General features: G+C 32.9%; 1 protein-coding gene across 2 annotated transcripts in view; it reads left to right on the top strand.

Annotated features, from left to right (window-relative positions):
* The window catches only part of ARID2 (AT-rich interaction domain 2), a 162,003-nt gene that overhangs the window by 76,235 nt on the left and 60,485 nt on the right, over positions 1–25,283 (top strand). For both annotated transcript variants that reach the window (XM_032420868.1, XM_032420869.1), the window contains 3 exons: positions 8,870–9,003; positions 15,607–15,825; positions 19,143–19,210. In XM_032420868.1, coding sequence (XP_032276759.1) covers positions 8,870–9,003; positions 15,607–15,825; positions 19,143–19,210 — 421 coding nt within the window. The remainder of the gene's footprint in view (positions 1–8,869; positions 9,004–15,606; positions 15,826–19,142; positions 19,211–25,283) is intronic.

The following is a 25,283-nucleotide window of genomic DNA, read 5'->3' as shown; positions in this document are numbered from 1 at the left end:
AAAAGTAGTTCTTTGTGAATTTCATTTTTGAAAGAGAATCTAGGAAATACTCATAAGCTCAGATATGTTAGAAACATCTGTACTTGAATTCAGCTATATAGAAAACCTCCCACGCAATATAATTTGCTCTAATCCTTGTTTTTTCAACTCCTCAGTAGTGTTTTCTTACCATTTCCCAACAGTATTTCTTTTGTTGACATACTTTCCATGTATTAATTTAGCCATTTTTATCATGAGAAAATGAAGATATGTTTCCCCAGTGATACGGATTTTGGCCATTGAAAGACGCTTACAAATATTTATCAGTACACTTGCTTGAAATAATATTTATTTTTAAATTTTAAAAAGTTTTAAGTTTCAGTGACTTGAAAAATATTACTGAGAAAAATGTAGAGGCTTGTCTTCAAATTCTGGAGTTTTAAACATCTTTGAAATCGTCAGTAACATAAAAAGTGTAACATTAACCTAAGACAAGGTTCATCATCAATGTTAATCCACATTAAGGTATTTATTGTTTTGATAATTTAGAAATTTTTTGGCCTACTTCTTTTATATCTGATCGAATTGCCATTGTTTTTACTTGATAGTATTGTTGACAATACAGTGAGTTCATATTGGAAGTATCAGCTTTGCTTTTTTCTTGTTTTATTTTGCTGCATTATTCAAACTGTGGCTTCTTTGAAGAAATCTATTTAATCTTATCTTTTTTGTGAGAGATAGTTTAATTAAAATTAGATAATATTATCTTTAAATTCCCTAAACCTGGATATACATAAACATTATTAGCACCTAATGTCAAAGGCTAATGAATGAATGAGGATTCCGCTCTTAGCTCCTCCACATTGGCTAATAGCAGATGAGTAACATAAGGACTGTTAATGGAGCGAGGGAGGGAGGAGGTAGTGTGGATCCATAAATTAAATAAATATCTTTCCCTATCGGAATATTTTGTTTATGTGCCCCATTCTGAAGGGTACTCTTCTACAGAAGCAAGTACCCTAGGTCAAGATGAGGTATAATATTCTGAGAAAGCCTGTATTGATAAAGGAGGTAGATTGGAAATTCTTTGTTGTGTATGGTACAACCAAAGGGGCCATATGAGAATCCAAAAGCAGCAGTATTCTAGAATTCTTCATTAATTAATTTTTTTTCAATGAAGTATGGATGCTTCATTTTATTAACTAACCTTTGGCATCCTTTGTTTAGATACCATTTTTTCTTTATCTGTGAGTTTAGTGTTATAAAATTTTTAATACTAAACTAATACTGGATTTCTGTAACAAAATCTTGTTTTGAGTGTGTGTTTAATGTATATTAATAGATGGCTTTTTCCATTATATATGTAGTCTTTTTTACCTGTAGTTTTTATAAAGTTTGTCAGATTTTGCTAGATTACAGTTTTTAGGGAGCTTCTAATCTTTTTCTATAATTGGAAACACTTTATATAGCAATGGAAATACTTGTTTTATTTGAAAGTCATAACACTTTTTTTCTGATGTTTAAAAAAAGTTTTTTTAATTGTGAAATACACAAAAAAGCTTAATATATGCAGGTTTATCTACACCAAAACAACAACAACAGCAAAACTACTAATAACTTTGAAGCTGCTTGTGTTTCTTTCTTTATTGCATTTCTCTTTTAAAGGATAAACCCTAATTTATTTTCTAAGTGATAATTGTTATATGGCTTTTCTTTGTGGTTTTAGGACTCGTTTATTGCTAAATAATGTATTTGAAGTTTTTTCCTTGTTTATGACTCTTATATAAGTGGAATCATAATGTAATCTTTGGAAATGATTTTTTTTTTAACAATTTGTTGTTGATGGCCATTTGAATCAATCCATGTTAGTTTACTAATTTTCACTGCTATATAATATTTCATTGCATGAATGTGCCACAGTGTTTTTATTTATACTATCATTAATGGATATTTGGGTTGTTTCCAGTTTTTACTGGGCTATATGCCTAAGAATGTAATTGGCTGCATTACAGGGTGATCTTTCTTTTCTCCTTTTCTCTGCATATTATATACATTAAAACTTTTATTTCCCTATAGTGGTTTGGAAAGTAATTAATCTGATTTTAATTATGCTGTTAAACACTTGGAAAAAATTAGAAACACAGCTAAGAACATATTTTCCTTAATTTTAACAGTGAAAATTAACCCATTTTGTTCAGTCTTTCAGTATAAGCAAAGTTTTAATTCTTCCTACCTTCTACTTCTTTCTCTCTTAAAGTTCTTTCTCTTCTTTCTTTCCTTCTTTCTCTTTTAAATTTCTTGAACTTCGTATCAGGAGTACTGTTTTTCAAATTATTTTAATAGTTTTACATTTTTTATGTTCTCCTTTTGTAACCAGTGGCATTTGTATTCTCTTTGGTACTGTAATAGTTATGATTGAGACTAATGTTTTAAATAGTTTCTGTACATGTTATCAGTCACCTGTATTGCTATTTAACCATTTCTTAATTTTGATTCATCTATCCATTAGAGTATAGTTGACCCTTGGACAACATGATTTGAGCTGCACAGGTCCACTTATATGTGTATCTTTTGTACACATATGTGTATATGTGTTTTCTCTTATGATTTTCTTAATAGTATTTTCTCTAGTTTATGTTATTGTGAGAATACAGTATATAACATATATACGAAATGTGTCAATCTACTGTTATTGGTGAGGCTTCCGGTCAACAGGCCATTAGTAATTAAGTTTTTGGGAATTCAGAAGTTATATGCAGATGCCCCTAACCCCTGTGTTTGTTGTTCATGGGTCAGTTGTACTTACTTGAGTGGTATTTTTTTCCCAGAGGGCTTTCTTGCTTTATTCTGAGTCTTTACGTATCTGAAAATGAGTTTCTGTTGTCTTAGTTGAGCAACATGATTAGGTACGGATTTCTTGTGAAATAACTTTCCTCCTCAAAATTCTAATATTTGCTCATTATCTTCTAGCTACTAATTTTGAAGAGAAGTCAAAGTATAGTCCAACTGTTCTATGTAACTTTTGGGGAGTGGCAGTGGTTCTGAAAACTTTTAGGAATCTTTATCTTTGAAGCTTAAATCTTTTATCAGAATATACCTGGTTGTTTTTCCCTTTTCATTAATTTTTCCCTGGTGACTCATGTGCCCTGACACCCCAACTCCAGAGAGCTCTTTGATGTACACATTACACATTCTAGCTAAAATAATTCTTTTATTATGTCAGTGATTATCACTTCCGTTCCATTTTTTCTGGTCTTTCCTTCAGGACCACCAGGTGTGGGGTTTTTTTTTGTTTGTTTTTTGTTTTTTGATTTCTGTTTGATCTCCTGTTTATAATATATATCTCATTTTTATCCATCAGTTTCATTAGTTCTTTTTTTTTCTTTTCCATGCGGAACAGTTTCTCAAGCTTGCCTTCTTCCTTACCCAGTTTATTTTCTACATTGTCCTATCTATTTTTTCATGTCCTCCTTTTGGGGGCATAATCCTGGGCAAAAAAAATTTCATTACCTTTATAGTTTCCAAGCCACCACATTTGATTTTGTACCTGCTGTGTTCATAGAGCATATCAGTAGAGATCCAGTTACCTGATAACACTCGATGACAGTCTTTCCATGCTGGTGCTTTTCATAGGTACCCCACACCCCTGGTGTCTTTGAGTTCATTTTGACAAGCTGTAAGGTGAAATTTATTTTTTTTTTAATTTTTTATTTAAATTCAATTTAACATATAGTGTATTATTAGTTTCGGAGATAAAATTTGGTGATTTATCAGTTGCATTAACACCCAGGGCTCATTATATCAAGTGCCCTCCTTAATGCCCATCACGCAGCTACCCCATCCCTCCACCCACCTCCCCTCCAGCAACCCTCAGTTTGTTTCCTATGATTAAGAGTCTCTTATGGTTTGTCTCCCTCTCTGATTTAATCTTATTTTTCCCTCCCTTCCCCTATGGTCCTCTGTTGTGTTTCTTAAATTCCACATATGAGTGAAATCATATGGTATTTGTCTTTCTCTGACTGACTTATTTCGCTTAGCATAATACCCTCTAGTTCTCTCCACGTCGTCGCAAATGGCACGATTTCATTCTTTTTGATGGCTGAGTAATATTCCATTGCATATGCATACACCACATCTTCTTTATCCATTCATCTGTCGATGGACATCTGGGCTCTTTCCATATTTTGGCTATTGTGGACATTGCTGCTCTAAATATTGGGGTGCATGTGCCCTATAAGGTGAAATTTATAAAGGACTTTACCTCCCTGCATAACCACTGAGCTCAATTCAACTTTCTGTAAGTTCTTTTTTAAATAATTAACACTCTCTGGATCCCATTATCAGACACGCCCTCACTTTCTATTCATCCCTTAGTGGCTGAAGGAAATCCAAATTGGACTTTCCTATATATGTTTTCTGGCCTAGGATCTCCTCCACTTTTCACTAGATCACATTACTCTCTCAAGAAGTGTTTTGCAATTTAGTCTTGTGGATCCTTGAAGTTTCTTTTAATGGACCAGAATTCTAAAAGTTTTTAACTTACAAATAATGCTGTATTCCTCTATTTTTATTCTTTAAATGTCATTGCAATTAAATTTAAGGGAAGAGATGAATATGGGTCCTTGAACTATCATCTTTAACTAAAAACATTTCAAAAAGTTGTTATATAGAAGTGTTCCAATCATACACATTTGATTTTTTCCTTGATCCAAGAATAATCAAGAGTTTTCTTAAATGTTGTTGTTACTGTCATTTTTAATTTCCAAGAATTCTACCGGAATATTTACAGTTGAAATTACATGCTATCTGGGAATTACTTTAAAATAATCTAAGAGAGGATTGTGAAGATAATTGTATATGGGTTTGGAATTTTACATCATGAAAGTTATTTTTAATTTTCCAAGAGTTTAATTTCTTTCTTAGAAAAAACTTTCTTTGAATTGCATTGTGGTTAGAGAATGTGGCCTATATAATATTTAATCTTAAATTTATTATGGTGTTCTGTGTGAACTGATATATGATCAGTTTTATAATTTCCATGGAGTTTTGAAAAGAAAATCATTGTATGTCTAATAAATCAATCTTATTGGTGATTATACTCAAATTTTCTACAACCTAATTTTTTTGTGTACTTAATCTGCCAGATATTGTAAGAGGTTAAATTTTCCCATATTCATAATAATACTACCCATATTACTTGATGCTATTTTAAATGGACTCAACCCACCCTTCTGCATTATATTTGTATCGGTCACATTTATTAAGGTTTTTAATTAAACCGTACCATTTAAAATAATTTCTGTATTATATGCCAACTTTTCATATTTGCCTTCCTCTAAGTCTGTAACCTGTGACATAGAATCTACCATAAAGTAAGTTAAGGCCAAGTTGAAGAAAAAGAAGATAAAATTCATCCCACCTGAATCTGTTCCTATCTGGATTCTGGTATTTTGCCAGTCTGGAGTTAAATATGTAATGTACTAGGCAGATTACTGTAAGAGCTCAGTAAATACTTGCTTGATTAATACATTAACTATTCAAAGTGATGTCATTGACTCTGACAAGAGAGTGAAATTTACAGTCTAGCATTTATAATTTAATGAGTGAACACAGATATCTCTCAGTGTATAAGCTCAAGGTCATGATAGAGAATTATATCAGAAAACTTAGACTCTGAAATGTAACTCTGTATTTTAGCTGCTTTCTCTTATCTATTAGTACTTTTTAGTTTTTAGAAGTATATAACTCCTTGAAAAGCCAAATACTTTGTGCTTGTTTATTGAGAGAGATACGATATCAAAACCTTAGCTGAACTAAGAAATGTTGAGTCTTGGTTAGAAATATTTAATCATGACAGAACAAGTAATGGTCCTCAAACCAGGAACATAAAAATTTCAAAAATCATAATAATTTGCCTAAACCACAGATTTTGGAGGAGTGAAATTAAGTAAAGAATGTGTTTAGAGGAATAAGGGTAGAATGTGTCAAGGAACCAGAGGTCATTTTTAATATTTTAAGAAAATTTGAATTGTAAAGGGTTTCATGTATATAATACACTGTTTATTATGAGTATATAGTGCTTGTGTTGTTGTCAAGCACTCCATATTGCTTGCACTCCATTTTGGGTATTTGGGAGGGAAAAATCATATTTATGGTCCTTCTTTTAGTAATATTGTTTTCTCTCCCGGCTGTAATAAAAAACAAATTTCAAATCTGCTGTGCTTTATTATGACTAACAAATTTATAGAAAGTATCTTAAACATATTACTAAATGAAGATTTTTATTATAAAATTCTGTATCTTCATTGTTGTTTTGACTATATTTCGATAAAGATTATTTAATAAAGATTATTTGTCTTTAGTTTTTTTTAACCATTCCACAGTGAGTTCAGTCAATTCCGAAAGACTACTCTCTAAATACCTCTGTCAGTACTGTTGCCTAAGTGATGTAGATAATCCCTCAATTGCAGAAAATATGTCACGTAATTTTTGAGCAGCTGTTTGTGTCTAAAGTTATATATGCTCTTCTTTTTATGATATCTGCATTAGAAATCCAAAAAGAACAGGCTTGATTTCTTTACCTATTTAAGTCCATTGTGGGTCTATCCTGGAGAGAGATGGCTTTTTTTTTAATCATCCTTTTGTTTTTTTTTTGTTTTTAGACTATAAATGTATCTGCTGGGGGACATCCCCAGGATCAGGGTGAAATGTGCAGCTGTGTACTCTCCTCAATGCTCAAGGGTTATATCTGCACATATGTCTCTGCTTTAGTATGCTGTATCTCCAACAGTAAAGAAAAGCGTTGGATTCATTAGCTATCAAACTGCCAGCTAGGAAAGAGTTCCTTGCTCAAATTGAGTTTATATGGAGAACTTAGAAGGAATGGAAAGGGACGGTTCAATTTCTTTCCAGCCTCAAAGATGTGAATTATTGTGCCTTGTAAAACTGAAAGGGGAAAATAAGGAATGGTAACAATTTTCCGTGTCATAAAATTATAGTTTCCACTTATCCCACCTTGAAAGTTAAGGTTTGGTACTCAAAATAATACTTCTGTAATCATCGTAATTCTTCATTGATAACCCCCCTTTCTCATCTCAGCTGTCTGTAACTAAAAACCAAAGGGGTGGGTAGCTGTAGGACTTTGAAAATAGCTACTAACGGACTTAGTTCCTGCTTGAATCAGGAATGGTAAAAGGGGTGATCTGTAAAATAATCACATCTAGAACTTTTCTATGGTAAATATAAGTCATTGTATTAATCAGCTCAACTTCTGATTTGTGAAGTACAGTAACAAGTTTGTTAGCTACAGTGTTGTATTTGACAGGAGTTTGACCCGTTTCACTATTTTAAAAGTTTACCTGGGAATCTTGTTATAAACTGGTAGGTGATGATAGATTGAGAATTTGGAAATTTAATTGTAATTGATGTCAAGAGGATTAATTAGGGACATCTGGGTGGCTCAGTCATTTTGAGTGTCTCACTCTTGGTTTTGGCTCAGGTCATGTCCTCATGGGTGGTAGGATCCAGCCAGCCAGGGGCTCTGCGCTCAGCGAGGAGTCTGCTTGTAGATTCTGTCCCTCCCTCTGCCCCTCCCTGTACTCCTGCTTGCGCGCTCTCTCTGTCTCTCTCTCGCAAATAAATAAATAAATAAATCTTTAAAAAAAAAAAAAGAAGATTAGGGGTGCCTGGGTGGCTCAGTCAGTTAAGCTTCTGCCTTCTGCTCAGGTCATGGGATCAAGCCCACCTCAGGCTTCCTGCTCAGGGAGTCTGCTTCTCCCTCTCTTCCTCCCCCTCCCCATTCATGCACACACTCTCTTGCCATCTCTCTCTTTCTCTCTCTCTCTCTTTCTGAAATAAAATTTTTAAAAAATAATAAAAAATAAAAAAGGAGGACTAATCATATCCAGTAATGCTAATACAGTAGGGGATACAGGAACTATCTTATAAATTAGTTAAAATGTATTAGGCCGTCACTTTTGGATGGGAATTTATTTAGAATTAGCATACCATTTCCAATGTCCGGAGAAAATATTCAGACAAGTGCACAGATTAAGTTTATTGCTGCTGCATGATTTGTAATAGCAGAAAGCAAAACTTAAAGTAGTTAAATGTACACTGGAGATCTAGTTAATTTATGATGTATGAATAGGATCAAATATTATATAGCTGTTAAGAAAAACAGGCAGTACTAACCAATTGACATACTTAGATCTCTAAAATACATTGTTAAATTAGGCACAGAAAATATATGTATTCCAGTATGCACGTGAACTTGGTGAGTGGTTATCTCTGGTGAGTGAGACTGGGGGTTAAAGGTGGACCAAGGGTTAGAGAATCTTCTCATTTTCGCTTGGCTTTTAAATGACTGTGTATAGGGACGCCTGGGTGGCTCAGTCGTTAAGCGTCTGCCTTCAGCTCAGGTCATGATCCCAGGGTCCTGGGATCGAGCCCCGCATCGGGCTCTCTGCTCGGCAGAGGGCCTGCTTCTCCCTCTCCCACTCCCCCTGCTTGTGTTCCCTCTCTTGCTATGTCTCTTTCTGTCACATAAATAAAATCTTTAAAAAAAAAAAATGACTGTGTATAATTTTTAATCAATCAAATGATCCTCCGTTCATGTACATGTGTTTGTCCTTTGATATTACCTACTTTTGTATGTTTATTTGAGTAGTGGTGTGGTCTTTTCTGAAAATATAAAACACTTAGAAGCATTGCATTGAGTCTGTCTGCAGTATCACTGTTGAAGTGACTGTTCACTAATATAAGAGGCTTGTGGTATTTTATTATTTTTTATTTAGGGCCTCTGGAGAAAGAAAACATACATGTGGTAGGAGTTAAAAAATAAGATGTAAATCTGTTTGTAAAACTCTCTTGTGTTGTTTTTCTATTTCAGTTACCTAGAAAAGTACGAGAAAGTTCATCATTTTGGGGAGGATGATGATGAGGTACCACCAGGCAATCCAAAGCCACAGCTTCCTATTGGTGCAATTCCATCTTCCTACAATTACCAGCAGCACAGTGTGTCAGGTAAATATCACTGGAGATTGTCCAGCTTTGAATTAGGAAAATAGACCTCATCCAATGAATTAATCCTTTACTTTGCACATGCAACTTTCAAATATCAACATCTAATTGGTCAGGGCCCTTTCTGTAATAGGCTGTATAAGATTTTTAGTTGCAGGAATTTTCAGAGTTACAAATACCAGTACTTTCAAGTGAAGTTTTTTCCTTAATTTTTTAACTAGTGGTCAGTTTAATTTGAATAGTCACTAAAATGAGAAGAAGGAGATCGTGTAGGATTAGGGAGGCAAAGAATACTCAGATAGCATCTACTGGATTTTCTACAATTACTGGAATTTCCAGCATCAGAATTCCTCAGAAATATTTCTGACTATTTGAGTATTTTTTTCTATGGTACCAAGGATAAGATTTTTCTTTTTCATTTAAGTCATTCCTATAACAATTATAGAGGAGTCTGCAGCTAAAAAGAGCAGGACTCAAATTGAAAATAATTAGGTTGAGAGTTTAATAAGAAGGTTGTTGAGGCAGAGTCAATAGGGGTTCCTCTGTTTAGTAGCTTTGAGTGTTGGGACTGTGATGACTAGGAAGAGGGCTCTGAAAAGACAAGCATGTCTTTTCTTCATTCACCAACATTTGGCCTAAAAAAGAGGAGGTACTTCTTTTTTAAAGGTATTTTCTTGACAAAATTTACAATTTTCTAGATATTTATTATTCTTCATTGGTGCTAGTCCCAGTCTCTTATAGATAATCAGTCATTAGATTTAAGCTTTCTCATTGTGTCAGTTTCACTAATTTTATTTTCCATTATCTGTTTTCAAAGTTTCTTTCATGTTGAATTTGACTCCATATTTCTTCCCCAATCTGTAATAACTCCTAGAATCTGATCATTACTAGAAGAGGCTTCATCATCTGATGCTTTTGTATACTGGGGGTGGGAGTTGGTGGTGATGAGTACAAACCAAACCTCACTTTATTTTTAATGAGAAGTTATTACCTTAAGAACCAAGATTAAAGGAGAACATTTTAAGTCACCAAGTAGAAAATCTTGCTAATAATTTAAGCTGATAAAATAAAATGGGATGACTTGTTAGGTGATACACTCTCTGTTCCTAAAAAGGGCTAATGACCATTATTGAATTCAAGGATATTATACAGGGTATTCCTGCATTGAATGAGACATTATACTAATGACCTTTAAGACCATTTTCAACTTTATGACTCTGTGTTTTTCCTATATTACAGTAATAACAGAACTGTTCATTCTTGTAGCTTAATATAGTTTGGTGTCTGCTATTACAGCTCCCCAAGTTGACCCATTTCTACTTTTGATCTTGTTTAAAATGAAATTTTTCCTGGATATTTTTTTCTTTCCTTTCCTCCCCTAATTAAACTGATTACCTCAAGAAAAAAGATGTGAAATAATTCTGGTCTTTCAGAAGCCTAATAAAAGTCATTGATAGAGTTATTATACAAGTTAAGGGAATGACAGAATTGCTTAACTTGGTGTTAGAATAACTCCTTTCTGATACACTGTCAGGTATGTGTCTTTTTAAAAGGAGAATCTGAGCAGTTAAGCAGTATGTAGCATGTTTAACAAAATCAGGATTGGGGGCTAATGAAAGGAAGGAGAGAAGGAATTGCTAGGGATCATCAGACTATAATACATCTGATTCAAACTGAAAAGAGGTAGTATTATAGGGCAGCACTTATGAATTTGAAGGTGCTTTTTTTTATTTTTTATTTTATTTTTTTTTTTTTTTAAAGATTTTATTTATTTATTTGACAGAGAGAGACACAGCGAGAGAGGGAATACAAGCAGGGGGAGTGGGAGAGGGAGAAGCAGGCTTCCCGCGGAACAGGGAGCCCGATGCGGGGCTCGATCCCAGGACCCCGGGATCATGACCTGAGCCGAAGGCAGACGCTTAACGACTGAGCCACCCAGGCGCCCCAGAAGGTGCTTTTTTTTAGGTGGAAGCATAGCAACATTATGACAGTGTTCTGAAAAATAATATGATTATCAGTATACAAAACCAGTCCTTTATTAAGATGCTTTTCAGTTGTCATTAAGGTAAATAGAGTAAGCTTCATAGCTGTCAATTTGTGTGTGTATTTCAAATAATCACCAAATTAGAATTACATAGTGGTAGATTAAGAGCCTTTAGGAAATTTTAATTAGAACCTATAGATTTGTGATTCATCTTTGATCATACAGCCTTACTTTCTTTGTAGGTTTGGACAAAGGTATTTGGATCAGTGTATTTATCTAGAGACATTTATATTGTTGATATTAAGAAAAACTATTCTAAAACAATATTTTGAAATAATATATTTCGATTGACAGTAGCTCTAGGACATTTGGCATGGAGTGCAGTTTTACTTGTTATAATATTGTACATTGATAGAATATGGGACCAGATTTTCCTTAAAGATACTTACTCTGGCTTTAAGTGGCAAGAAATGTTGAGCAGATTTTGCCTGGAGTTTAGGATTATTAAACACTAATATTATTATTAGCATCAATATATGACAGTATTGTCATTTATTTGCATAGTTTTTCATATTTTTCCTTACCATAAATACCTAATCCTTTCTTTGCTTTCCTTCTTTCTCTGTTTTGTTGTTGTTGTTGGTATTGATTTGGATGCAGTCAGTTCTGCAGAATTATAGGGAGATTATTAAGGAATTTTTTGTTCATCTTCTCTTACATTTTAAAATTAAAATAAAAAATTAATTTTTAAGTTAAAATAAAAATTAGAAACTTATATGCAATATATTTGGTAGAAAAATTGTGAAAGGCAAAGTTGACAAATGACAACTCATTGAAATTGTAGAATTTCCAAGCTAGCGAGGATATTAGTGATCATTAAACCAGTCTAATCTGTTTGGTAAAGCACTCTGTCCATTTTCCGTTTTGGTGCTTAAATTTGGAAAAGTTTTATACAGGAAGTTTTTAAAAAAATTTTATCGGTTTTATTTAGGCAAAGATTTTCCTTTAGATCCTCCATATTCTAACAGACAGACTATGATAATCACTGCCAATAATAGAAAGAGTGTATTGTATAATCTCTACAGTGTGAACAGCACTTCAGGAATAATTCTCCCTTTCCTCTAAACTGAAAACAAAGAGAAGTGATTGCCTCAGATTAGGTTTGTCAGCAGTGATCTGTTTGTATAAACTTTGAGTCAAGAATGTTGAAAATAAATTTCTAATCCCATACCAATTATAAAATTGTAGCTGTTCAGTCATATTTCCTTGGGGAAGGGAAGGGAAGATCTTAAAATCTTATAAGCAATTTCTCCTACATTATGTTAGAAATCTTTACCAAGCCTGATATAATTAAAGGACTTTTCATAATTATCATATTTATTTATTTTATTTTAATTAGAGATGTCTTTGGCAAAGTCACTCAGATAAGGATGCACTAAATTGAGTATCTGATGGCATCTTTCATTCTTCAGTAGCAAACAACAGCAATTCTAAGGTCATGTTGAACCCACATAAACAAGACTGTGACAGATGTTGAATGTGGGTTCCAATTTTTTTCTATTAAAGAGATTTGTCTGAAATTTTCAAGGAAGCTATAAACTTAACTATTGTTGAGACTTGGTGTCTCATCATCAATTCCAGTGTACAGTATAGAAATATCAAAATCTGTTCCTATATTCACAGAAGTTTTGTTACCATTTCTCCAGATTTTATGTTTATCTTCTGTTATTAGAAATTTTATTTATCAAGATTATAGAAAATGAACATATATTATTCAGTTTGAAATGATGTAAAGAATCTGTGTCATAGTAATTTATTACTCTGTTGTGGAACTTATTTATCATTATATTAGGGAGAAATTCCTAGAATATTTTAGAATTGAAGAGGTTGGGGGCGCCTGGGTGGCTCAGTTGGTTAAGCGACTGCCTTCGGCTCAGGTCATGATCCTGGAGTCCCGGGATCGAGTCCCGCATCGGGCTCCCTGCTCAGCGGGGAGTCTGCTTCTCCCTCTGACCCTCCTCCCTCTCATGCTCTCTGTCTCTCATTCTCTCTCGCTCAGATGAATAAATAAAATCTTTAAAAAAAAAAAAAAAAAAAAGAATTGAAGAGGTTGGTCATCTCAGTTGTCTACAGTGGGAAATAAATTTCTTACCTATATGATTTTCTCTTGTGGCATGTTGTGACAATAGATTTCTACTGGCAATCCATTTAGCAAGGTTTAAAAAAAAAAAAGTCTTTTAAAAAATTCATGTATTTCTGAAATGTGTCCTCTAGAAGTTTTCTTTCTCTTGTTTTCTTGCCTCTTCCCATTAAACTAGTTATTAATCTTTATGTGAAAAGTGTACTTGGGGGGCACCTGGGTGGCTCAGTCGTTAAGCGTCTGCCTTCGGCTCAGGTCATGATCTCAGGGTCCTGGGATCGAGCTCCGCATCGGGTTCCCTGCTCGGCGGGAAGCCTGCTTCTCCCTCTCCCACTCCTCCTGCTTGTGTTCCCTCTCTCGCTGTCTCTCTGTCAAATAAATAAAATCTTTAAAAAAAAAAGAAAGAAAGAAAAGTGTACTTGGGGTTTATGTCTGAGGGCATAGCTACCAAGGCCTGCACTACCCCAATTAAGAGTCAGTATTTCTAGAAATATGACGTTTTTCTTATATATTATAATACTCTAATATATTAGTGTTCTGCAAGCCCATCGTCCTTACCTTTAAAGTTTTGAAGATGTTTTTAATTAATTGTCCTACAGAAAATCTTAGTTACCTTGGCTTATGCAAAGGTTTCTTAGGACACGAAAGCATGAACCATAAAGGTAAAAATTTATAAATCAGACTTCTATCAAAATTAAAACTTGTGCTCTTCAAAGACACTTTTAAGAAAGTAAAAAGATGGGCGCCTGGGTGGCTCAGTTGGTTAAGCGACTGCCTTCGGCTCAGGTCATGGTCCTGGAGTCCCGGGATCGAGTCCCACATCGGGCTCCCTGCTCGGCGGGGAGCCTGCTTCTCCCTCTGACCCTCACCCCTCTCATGTGCTCTCTCTCTCTCATTCTCTCTGTCTCAAATAAATAAATAAAATCTTAAAAAAAAAAAAAAAAAGAAAGTAAAAAGATAAGCCACTGTTTGGGAGAAAATATTTATTAAACACTAGGTAAATAACTCACATTCAGAATATATAAAATGGATAGTATTAAAATGCTGGCAGGGATGAAGAGCAGCAGGAACTCTGTATATTGTCAGTGGAAATGCAAGATGCTGTAAGCCACTTTGCAGAATTTCTTACCCAGAAATATGGTCCAGCAGTCCAAGAGAAATAAAAAAATATTTCTGCACGAAGTTCTGTATGTGAATGTTTATATATAGCAACTGTGTTCATAAGTCCCCCAAAATGAAAACAGTCCAAATGTCCCTCAACTAGCGAATGGATAAACAAATTGTATTATACCCTTACTATAGCATTAAAAGTAAACAAACTACTGATACATGCATCAACATAGATATTAACCTCAAGCATTTTGCTAAATGAAAGAAATCAGATATAAAAGGCTACATACTGTATGATTCCATTTATTTATCATTTTGAAATAAAGTTGTAGAAACAAAGTAGATCAATGTGGATAGAACAGGGGTTTAACTGCAGAAGAGCATAAAGAAACTTTTTGGGGTGATGGAAATATTCTTTATCTTCATTGTGGTTGTGGTTTTTTAAAAGATTTCATTTGCGGGGCACCTGGGTGGCTCAGTCGTTAAGCGTCTGCCTTCGGCTCAGGTCATGATCCCAGGGTCCTGGGATCGAGCCCCACATCAGGCTCCCTGCTCCGCGGGAAGCCTGCTTCTCCCTCTCACACTCCCCCTGCTTGTGTTCCCTCTCTCGCTGTGTCTCTCTCTGTCAAATAAATAAATAAAATCTTAAAAATAAATAAATAAAAGATTTCATTTGTCAAAACTCAGGACTAAAAAGCATGAATTTTACTGCATTAATTATATTGTGATAAATCTGACCGAAAAAGTAGTAATTCTCATACGGTTTGGTAAAGAAGGTAGGCAAAGTCTCTAAAATCATGATATTGTTAAAAAATTTTAAAGGAACCAGTGTCCCTGGCTTATAATATATAAAAACCAGATACAGTCCCTTGAAGTATAAGAGTAGGGGTGCCTGGGTGGCTCAGATGGTTAAGCATCTACCTTCGGCTCAGGTCATGATCCCAGGGTCCTGGGATCAAGCCCCACATCGGGCTCCTGGCTCAGCAGGGAGCCTGCTTCTCCCTCTCCTTCTGCCCTCTCCTTCTGCCTCTCCCCCGCTCATGCTCTCTCTCTCTGTCTCTCTGTATCTCTGTGTCTCAAATGAATAAATAAAATCTTAAAAAAAAAAAGTAGGAAGTGTAGAGTATGTAAATTTAAATAATGATACATTAATAATTTGGTAATGATATCCAAGAGGGAATAGTAGTACATTTTTTTGTATTTTAATACTTTTTGAAGACTAATTTTAACTTAAGTTTAGAGTTGAACTCTAAACTTCTACTCAATTTAAATTTTATAAAGGAAAACAAGCCTCTGTCCTGGATTTGTAAAATATTAATGATAATGGTTTTTAATCCTTGATATACTTAAGGTGTTTTTGTTTTTATCTTAGATTATCTGCGTCAAAGTTATGGGCTATCTATGGACTTCAATTCGCCAAATGATTATAATAAATTGGTGCTTTCACTGTTATCTGGACTCCCAAATGAAGTGGACTTTGCTATTAATGTATGCACTCTTCTATCAAATGAAAGCAAGCACGTCATGCAACTTGAAAAAGACCCTAAAATCATCACTTTATTACTTGCTAATGCCGGGGTGTTTGATGACAGTAAGTTTTAAGCTGAACCTATTGTACGATCATTCTATAAAGGTGTTAGGAATTGTTAAAAAAGGTTTTTAAGGAGAAAAATACTTTTTATTGGTATATAGCATTCTTTATTTGCTTTTATTATATTAAATGTGTTATTTAAGATAATGTGTGGGGTTTTTTTAACCTTAAACATTTGAATAGTAATGATCTCAGTAAAACTTTTGAAATAAAAATCTTGGGTTTTTTCTTAGAGTAGTGATAAGGGTTTCTTGATGTTAGAAGATGCTTTGATACAAAATCTTGATAGAAAAACCTAGGACCTGGAAGAAATTGTTTTTTTCCTAGTGTGTCGTTACAATTTTTAATTAAACAGTTTGTCAACGTATTTAAAAATTTGCTGACTAAATAAAATAAGAGTTATCAAATATTTCACATCCTTTTTACTTACAGGATTTGCTAGTAGATTTGTATAAGTCAAATTCTTTATTTTCTATGACTATCTCTTATTAAGTCTAGGTTACTCTTAAGACTAAATTGCTCATTTCTCTAATTGTAGTTAAAAGGAATTTAGAAAATATGTTTTGAAATTTTTTCCTGCTCATGGTTTTTCTTTTTAAATATGTTGGCTGAATGCTATTGATATAAAATTTTTTCTTGCTAATCAACCCTCCTTCTATTCCAATGCCATTGTAACTTCTTTTTTTCCAGAAGTATATACTATTAAAGGTTAAAGTAAAGGGTAGATAGCATGAATCAAAAGGAGGTTCTGGGTGCACATAGTCACAGGGAGAGAGGGATTTAAGATTGAGCAGTTCAAGACTAAACTGCCTGGGGAAAAGAGCAGTTCAAGACTAGACTGCCCATAATGTCTTCTCAACAATTCAGATATATGGGGAAAAAAAAAAAAAGGGTAAGGTATTGACATATTGAAATTATTTTATCATATAGAAATTATGTGTATAGCACAGTTGAGATAGTTTGAGAATTTCTTTAATATTTTATAGATTCATGACAGTTATTGTTTTTATCTTTAAATAGCAACGTGTTTGCAAATGAGTTCATTTTTCTGCAATTTGATTTGGGTCAAGTAGTATACTCTTTAAACATAATTTTATTTGGGATTGTCTAAGTAGGATTCCTTAGAATTTGACAGGTACTTAGGTTTTATGAAGACAGTTTTGAAATGTTTAAACAAAAGTGAAAATTAGTTTCTTACCCTGCCTGAAAGTCTCCTTGGTTACATGAGGGAGGAACAAAGTACTTCTCAGTTTGTACTGTAACTTTGGAGATCTAAATTTGGTAGATTTCTGTCTCACTTTCATGTTCTATGGTTCCTAATATTTTGTTTTGATCTTTTAAGGACATTTTTCAGCATTTAATATAGAATAAAGTTTAAAATTTTCACATTTAGAAACCTTAAAATGAAGTTTTTAGAAAAATTAAATATTCTCAAACCAGAATAATTTAAGTCTTGACCATTTAATCATTGGATAAGGATTACGTGTGTGTGTGTATATATATATATAATATATATAATATATATATGATAAAAGTTATCTTACCAGTTTTGGTATACTGAGGCATGACATCCTTCAGACCTAGTTTATCTTTGTGCATTTTTTAGTCACCTTTATTTATCTAAAAGCCTAATCATTATGCAGTGTAGCAATCTAAAACTATCAATCTAGCAAATGCTATTTAAGGAATATTACTATCATTTCAACAGTCAGAAGTTTAGAGTTCCAGAGTACATAGGGACTTTATGAAGAACCTATACTTAAAGCAGTGATTTACATTAGGAAAATAAATCCTTTGACTTTGAGGATTGTCAGTATATTTGATTTGGTTAGGCTTTTTAGAGGTTTTGATTTACTTTTTAGGGCATGGAATTTTAATGAGATAAACATAGATGATACTTCCTTTATAAGGTGTGAATGTTTATGTTGTGTGTTTGAAGAAGTATAATAAAAATTCTCTTTGACGAAAAATTTAATTTTTTCATCTTATTTTCCATCCAGTATTCTTTTCCCAGTGAAGTTTTTCTTTATAAGGTTTTTTCAGGACAAACAAAACCTTGTTTCTCTTTAGTGGTATGTGGGCTTCATTTTTCTAATTAAGCTGCTACTTATATGTAAGTTTGATATTTTATGAAATTCTTTAGGTCACTTTATTTATTAAAAACTTTCACATCTGTTCTTTTATCATTTCCTCATGACCCTATTATCAATATTAATATCATTGATAAACTTATGTTAAAATTTACTCCTCATCCTTTTTAATATTTTTTCAATGAAAATTCTTGTTCTAATCTAAATACTTCATAAAGTATTTTATTTTACTCAATATTAAGGAAATATTAGGTCTGTACTTAAAGGCATAATAAGATTATAAAGATTCAGTGAATCTTTTTACAACAGAAAATATATCCATTTGTTATGGTGGTCACAACATATCCATTAAGGATGTGTTTTTGTTTTTTAAAGAATTTTGTTCACAAAACTAGTTTTTCTATTAACAAATGCCACGATATACTTTTCTTTCTGTATTCCAAAAGAAGTAGCTTTCATTACAGAATTAATACCATGGTTGATGAAAGCACTTCCCCAATTTTCTAAAGGCAGATGCTTATTGTGTCACAGTTTAAGACATTTGTATCATACTGCTTAACTGTCTGGTTCCATAAACTGACAATATGAGCCAGCAACATAAAGGAGAAAAAAAATGATACAACATGTACTTATGACTTTGTTGTGGGGGACTGGGGGGTAGGGTGTTATTAAGGTTTTGAATTGAATGATTTGATTTTTCTCCTAAACAATTTTATCAAATGTAAAGAACCTATAGGCCTGAGTATGTTTCTTAAGGGAGATTTCATTTGTGGGAATTATTTCCAAAGAATGCCTTGCCCTATATTATTTGAAATATGAATTACACAGTTATTTTTGAAATTAATATAAAGATTTAAAATTTTAAAAATCTGGCAACCTGATAGCAATAGCATTAGTTTGACTTTTTGATATTTTTCTCCTCTACAAATGAAACCTAATGCAGAGTAACTGTTAAAGTACTCTTCATTTCTTTTCTCTATTGTTTGTATAAATATTATAAAAATGAGTTGTGTATTTTTATTTTATAGAAAGACAAGTTTCTTTAAATTTTATAATTAATTTGTATTTCAAAAGAGATTATCATGACTTTGTATCATTTACTATGAAATAGTTTTTAGTAAAGAAGATACTTAAATGTATTTTTACTGTTTTTTTCCACATCTGTCTATTAAGGAATTAAGTGAAAGAATAATTCCATTTTACTGAATATACTATTTATTCTTTTAGCTTTAGGATCCTTTTCTACTGTATTTGGTGAAGAATGGAAGGAGAAGACTGATAGAGATTTTGTTAAGGTAACTCACATAAAATATTGAATCATTGAATTACGTGTCACCAAGGGCCAAGGATCCATGGTTGCTTATTTTATATACATACCACCTATACTTTAATCTTAATGTGATATATAAAGATACCTATGTAAAAGTTGTGACTTAGTAAAAAAATAGAATGGCTAATAAATAAAATTCTGTTTTTATTGTACATTGATTTCTGAAAATGATAAATCTATAACAAAAGCAATAAATCTGAGAATACGTAGATACTGAGCAGTAGTCTTGCTAATTTCCTTAGGGTTCTTTTCCAGTTCACTTAATCACTCTTTAGTTGTGTCTAATATTTCACTTGACTCATTTGTTAAATGTGTTAAAAATGTGTGTTTTAATTTCTAGAACTTCTCTTTGTATTTTTTTCAAATTCGTGCCCTTTTGATCTTTTATACTTTTAATAATTCAAATAATATATATTTATAATATACTTTAATAATATTCAAATTATGTATATATTAAATATATACAAATGTAAATATATAAAACATAAATCAAAAATTATGTGTACAAAAACACACACACCTGACAATTCTGATATGTAAGCCTCTTGCAACTCTAATTCTAGTCACTCTGACTCATGGTGGGTTATTCCTTTGTGTTTTATAACCTTGGTTTATAAATTTTAGCAGACTTTTCTATGGGATTTTTGTATAGATTGGATGGAGAGTTCATTTCTTCACTTCTTGTTGGCATTTGCCAGTCACCTGAAAAGAAATAACTGGTCAGAATGACTTTATATTAATTTTGTTATTGGAGATTTTCTGATGATTCTGGTAATAAAACCAAACTCATGGGGGCTGTGGAGCAGGCTAGTTGTGAAATATTTAGGAAATTGTTTTTAACTCAAACTCAAGTAGAGACAGTCAACTCCTTTTATTTGAGCTCTCTTTATTTGAGGGTATTAGACCTTCTGGTTTCTCACCATGATACAGAGTTGCATATTAATTCCCCACTTCACAGGTTCACCCAAAGTCCTATATTCTGTCCTCACCCCATCCATTAAAAGCCAAGCCTCTTGGTTGTAGTTAGGCAGATAATTTCCTTAACTGCAGAAAAGTGGTGATTAAAGTGTAAGATGCACAAATTGTGCATTTACTTATGCAATCACAATGGGAAGTGGGGGTTGTCAGTATAATTGCTAATCACTTGAAATCTAGAAGACACAAATATGTTGAAGATGATTAGATGATCACCTCTCTTACATGTTTTCATTAATTTCTGCTCTTTATATTTCTTTTTATATACTATATTCTTTGGGTTTAATTTACTGCACTTTTTATAATCTTTTGGGCTGGTGCTTAGATCATTGAGTTTTGTTTTTGTTTTTTCTAATACATACATTTTAATACATACATTTAAAGCCATAAAATTCTTTCTAAGCATATATTTAACTTTATTCTCCCAGTTCTGATATTTCATGTTTTCATTATAACTCAGCTTACAGTATCTTATAATTTCCATTATGACATCCTCTTGATACATGGATTATTTTGAAGGGAAGTCTCTCTTTTTTTTTTTTTTTAAGTTTTTTAAAAATTCCAGTTAGTTAACATACAGTGCAATGTTAGTTTCAGGTATACAGTATAGTGATTCAGCACTTCCATACAACAACCTTTGCTAATCACAGCAAGTGTGCTCCTTAATCCCCATCACCTATTTCACTCATACCCCCACCCACCTTCCCTCTGATAACCATCCGTTTGTTCCCTGTAGTTAAGAGTCTGTTTCTTGGTTTGCCTCTCTTTTTTTTTTCCCCTTTGCTTGTTTGTGTTGTTTCTTAAATTCACATATGAGTGAAATCATACGGTATTCATCTTTCTCTGACTTACTTCGCTAAGCATTATACCCTCTAGCTCTATCCATGTCATTGCAAACGGCAAGATTTCATTCATTTGTTGGCTGAATAATATTCCTTTGTATGTATATAATCTACATATTTAGAGATATAGACATAGATATAGATACAGAAGGATATATACACCACTCTTCTTTATCCATTCATCAGTTGATAGACACTTGGGCTATTTCCATAATTTGGCTATTGTAGATAATGCTGCTATAAATAAATATCGGAGTGCATGTATTTCTTCGAATGAGTATTTTTGTATGCCTTGGGTAAGTACTTACTAGATGCAATTGCTGGCTCCTAGGGTAGTTCTATTTTTAGCATTTTGAGGGACCTCCATACTGTTTTCCAGACTGGCTGCACCAGTTTGAATACCCACGAACAGTGCAAGAGGGTTCCCCTTTTTCCACATCCTCACCAACACCTGTTTCTTGTGTTGTTGATTTTAGCCATTCAGACAGGTGTGAGGTGATGTCTCATTGTAGTTTTGATTTGTATTTCCCTGATGATGAGTGATGTTGAGTGTCTTTTCATGTCTCTTTTGGCCATCTGTATGTCTTCTTTGGAAAAATGTTTATTCATGTTTTCTGCCCATTTTTTAATTGGATTATTTGCTTTTGGGTGTTGAGTTGTGTAAATATTTTTATATATTTTGGATACTAACCCTTTATCAGATATGTCATTTGCAAATATCTTCTCTTGAAGGGAAGTTTCTTAATATTCAAAAAACATACAGTTTTTCCAGTTTTATTTTTCTTTAAGAAACAAGGCAGAGGATCATAGGGGAAGAGAGGAAAAAATGAAACAAGATGAAACCAGAGAGGGAGACAAACCATAAGAGACTCTTTATCTTAGGAAACAAACTGAGGGTTGCTGGAGGGGAGGGAAGTGGGGGGTGGGAAGGGTTGGGTGATGGACATTGGGGAGGGTGTGTGTTGTGATGAGCTCTGGGTGTTGTGTAAGACTGATGAATCGCAGACCTGTACCCTTGAAACAAACAATACATTATATATATTACTTAAAAAAAAAAAAAAGAACAATGTAAAAAAAGTGAACTGAATTTCACTATGCAGAAACAATATACTTTGTATAATCTTAAACTTCTGAAATATTTTCACTTTTATTTATTTCATAGCCTAGCACTGATGAGATTTTATAAACACTATTTGTTTTTGAAGATGATATATATTTTGAAGTTGTTGGGTATAAATTTCTATGTATGTCAGGCCAACATGGTTAATCATGATATTTGTATTTACTATCAGTACTAGCTGTTTTGTCCATTTCTTCATTTATGGAAAGAGGTGTGTTAAGAACACCCAGTATGATTGGGGGTGTGACTTTCCTTATAGTTCTGTAATACTGTGTTTTTATATTTCAAGACTGATATATAGTGCACATTACAGATGTTGTATCTCTCTGGTCAGTTGAACATATAAAGTATCCTTTTTATTTTTAAGTCTACTATTTTTTTTTTGGTCTTCTATCAATATAATATCATCTTCCATTTGTTTGTGGTTTATATGGCTCATATTTTTGCCTTGAACCTTTCTTACTTATCCTTGTATTTTAGATGATTTTGTGTTTGTTTTTTTTATAAACAACATATACTTGGGCTTTTTTTCTCCCAGTGTGAAAAATTGTCTTTGAATTAGTGCATTTATTCAATTTACATTAAATGTAATTTCGATATAATTGTGTTTAAATTTGCAGTGTTTTGAATTGGTTTCTATATGTCCTACCTGTTTGGTTTTGTTTTTTTCCCTTCTTCCTTTCTTACCTGTTTTTAAAAATTGATTTAACTGAGTATTGTTTATTATTCAGTAGTCTGCCTACTATTAGTTTGGTATTTATATACTTTTTCTATTCTCTTAGTGATTACACTAGGGATTATAATTTTAATTTTTACTAATTTAGTGGATTAGTACTTTTACCACTTTTTAGATAATGCAGGGACACTAGAACAACTCTCATCTCCATTTACTCACTTTTGACTTATATATACTGCTCTCATTATTCGTTACTTTGCTCTTTTTTAGACTTCTTAAAATAGAATCTTAGATCATTGGTTTTAAACTTTCCTTCTTGTTTAATGCCAGTACATAAAGCTATAAATTCCTTCTATAAACTGCTTGAGTTGTAGCCTACAAATTTTCTTATGTTGAGTTTTCATTATCATTTAGTTCAAAGTATTTTCTCATGTCTCATGATTTCTTCTTTGATTTATGGCTTATATAGAAGTATGCTGTTTAATTTGTGGGGGGTTTTTTTAAGTAGCTTTTAGTATTAATAGTATTAGTATTGTTATTATTACTCATTTTAATCACATTCCATTGTTGTTAGAGAACGTAAGTTTATATAAGTTCTTTTATTTAGTTTTTATTTTTTGAGAGAGAGCATGCACATGAGCAGGTTGAGTGGGGCAGGGAAGGGACAGAGGGAGAAAGAGAATCTTAAGCAGGCTCCATCACCACTGCAGAGCCTGATGTGGGGCTCTATCTCACGACCTTGAGATCATGACCTGAGCTAAAATCAAGAATTGGATGCTTAACCACCTGAACCACCCAGGCACCCCTATATAAGGTCTTTTAAACTTATCAAGACTTGTTTTAGTGTATGGTCTTAGTGAATGTTTCATGCACACTTGAAAACAATGTATGCTCTATTGTTGGGTGCAGTGTTTATTAATAACAAGGCAAGGTATTTGACAGTGTTCAAGATTATTGTATTATTATGCTTTTCTATATAATTATTCTATGATTTCCTGAGACATGAGTGTTAAAATCATCAACGGTATGAATGTTTGTATCTCCTTTTAGTAGTCAGTTTTTGCTTTGTGTATTTTGAACCTCTGTTATTAGTTGCATATGCATTTAGGATTATTACATTTTCTTGATAACTTAGCTTTTATTTATTATAACAAAATATTCCTCTGACCTCTAGTAATATCCCATCTCCTGAAGTCTCTTCATTGGTGTAATTTATCTACAGCAGCTTTCTTATGATTAATGTTTTCATGGTATATCTTTTTCTATCCTTATGGTTTTCATCTCTGGTTTTGTTTTTTTTTTTTTTTTTAAGATTTATTTATTTGAGAGAGAGAGAGAGAGAATGAGCAGGAGGGACAGAGGGAGAGGGAGAGAGAATCCCAAGCAGACTCCACGCTGAGCATGGAGCCTGACGCAGGGCTCAATCTCACAACCCTTAGATCACGACCTAAGCTGAAACCAAGAGTCAGACACCTAACCGACTGTGCCACCCAGGCGCCCCTTTTCATCTGTGGTTTTATATACAGTTTCTTAAAGACAGCTTATACTTGGATCTTATTTCCTTTAACTTGCTTTTTGTGCAGTTTCTTCCTTTTCATCAGTGTATTCAGGCCATTTATACTTTATGAAGTTACTGGTGTGGTTGAATTTTGGTTCTTAGCTTTTATTTTCCTGAAAATTTTATTTTGCCTTTATGTTTGAAAGATATTTTTGCTGGATATAAAATTGTGTTTTCAGGGTATTATCTGAGCAGTTCTAAGGTAATGTTTCATTGCCATCTGATTTGCATTGTTACTGAAAAGAAGTCAGTTTTAATTTTATTGCCTTGTGTGTGATGTGTTTTCTCTGACTGCTTTTAAGGTGTTCTCTTAATCATTGACTTTTATTTTGGTTAGGATATGCTTTGTTGAGGTTTTCTTCACTTTTCTTGCTTAGGATTTATTTAGCTGTTTTGGTATTTTTCATGAAATCGGAAAGTTTTGGCAATTATTTCTTCAAATTTTTTTCTTTCCCATTATTTTTCTGAGACTATGTTTATAAAGATGTTAGACCATTTACTGTCTTACAGCCTACAGAAGTTCTGTTCATTGTTTTTAGACCTTTTTTTTTCCTGTGTACTTCATGGATAGTTTCTATTGTAATGTTTTCATTTTCTCTTATCCTGTTAAGCCCATCTAATCATACTTTTTAATTTCAGATACTGTTTTCAGCTCAGGAAATTCTATTTAATTCTCTTTTACATATCCCATTTTTCTCCTAATTATGCTCATACTTTCCTTTAAATCTTCACCCATATTTAATAAAAAACGAAAATTTTATTCAAAAATATTTTAAAATCTTTGCTAATTCCATTATCTCGATTACTTCTAGGTCTGTTTTTGTTGAAACTATTTTTGTCTTAGTTAGGGGTCATGTTTCCTACTTT

This window comes from Phoca vitulina, unplaced genomic scaffold (genome assembly GCF_004348235.1).
Source record: "Phoca vitulina isolate PV1807 unplaced genomic scaffold, GSC_HSeal_1.0 scaffold23, whole genome shotgun sequence".
NCBI lineage: Eukaryota > Metazoa > Chordata > Mammalia > Carnivora > Phocidae > Phoca > Phoca vitulina.
The sequence above is the reverse complement of the archived record's forward strand: the minus strand, read 5'-3'. Positions and strand labels throughout refer to the sequence as shown.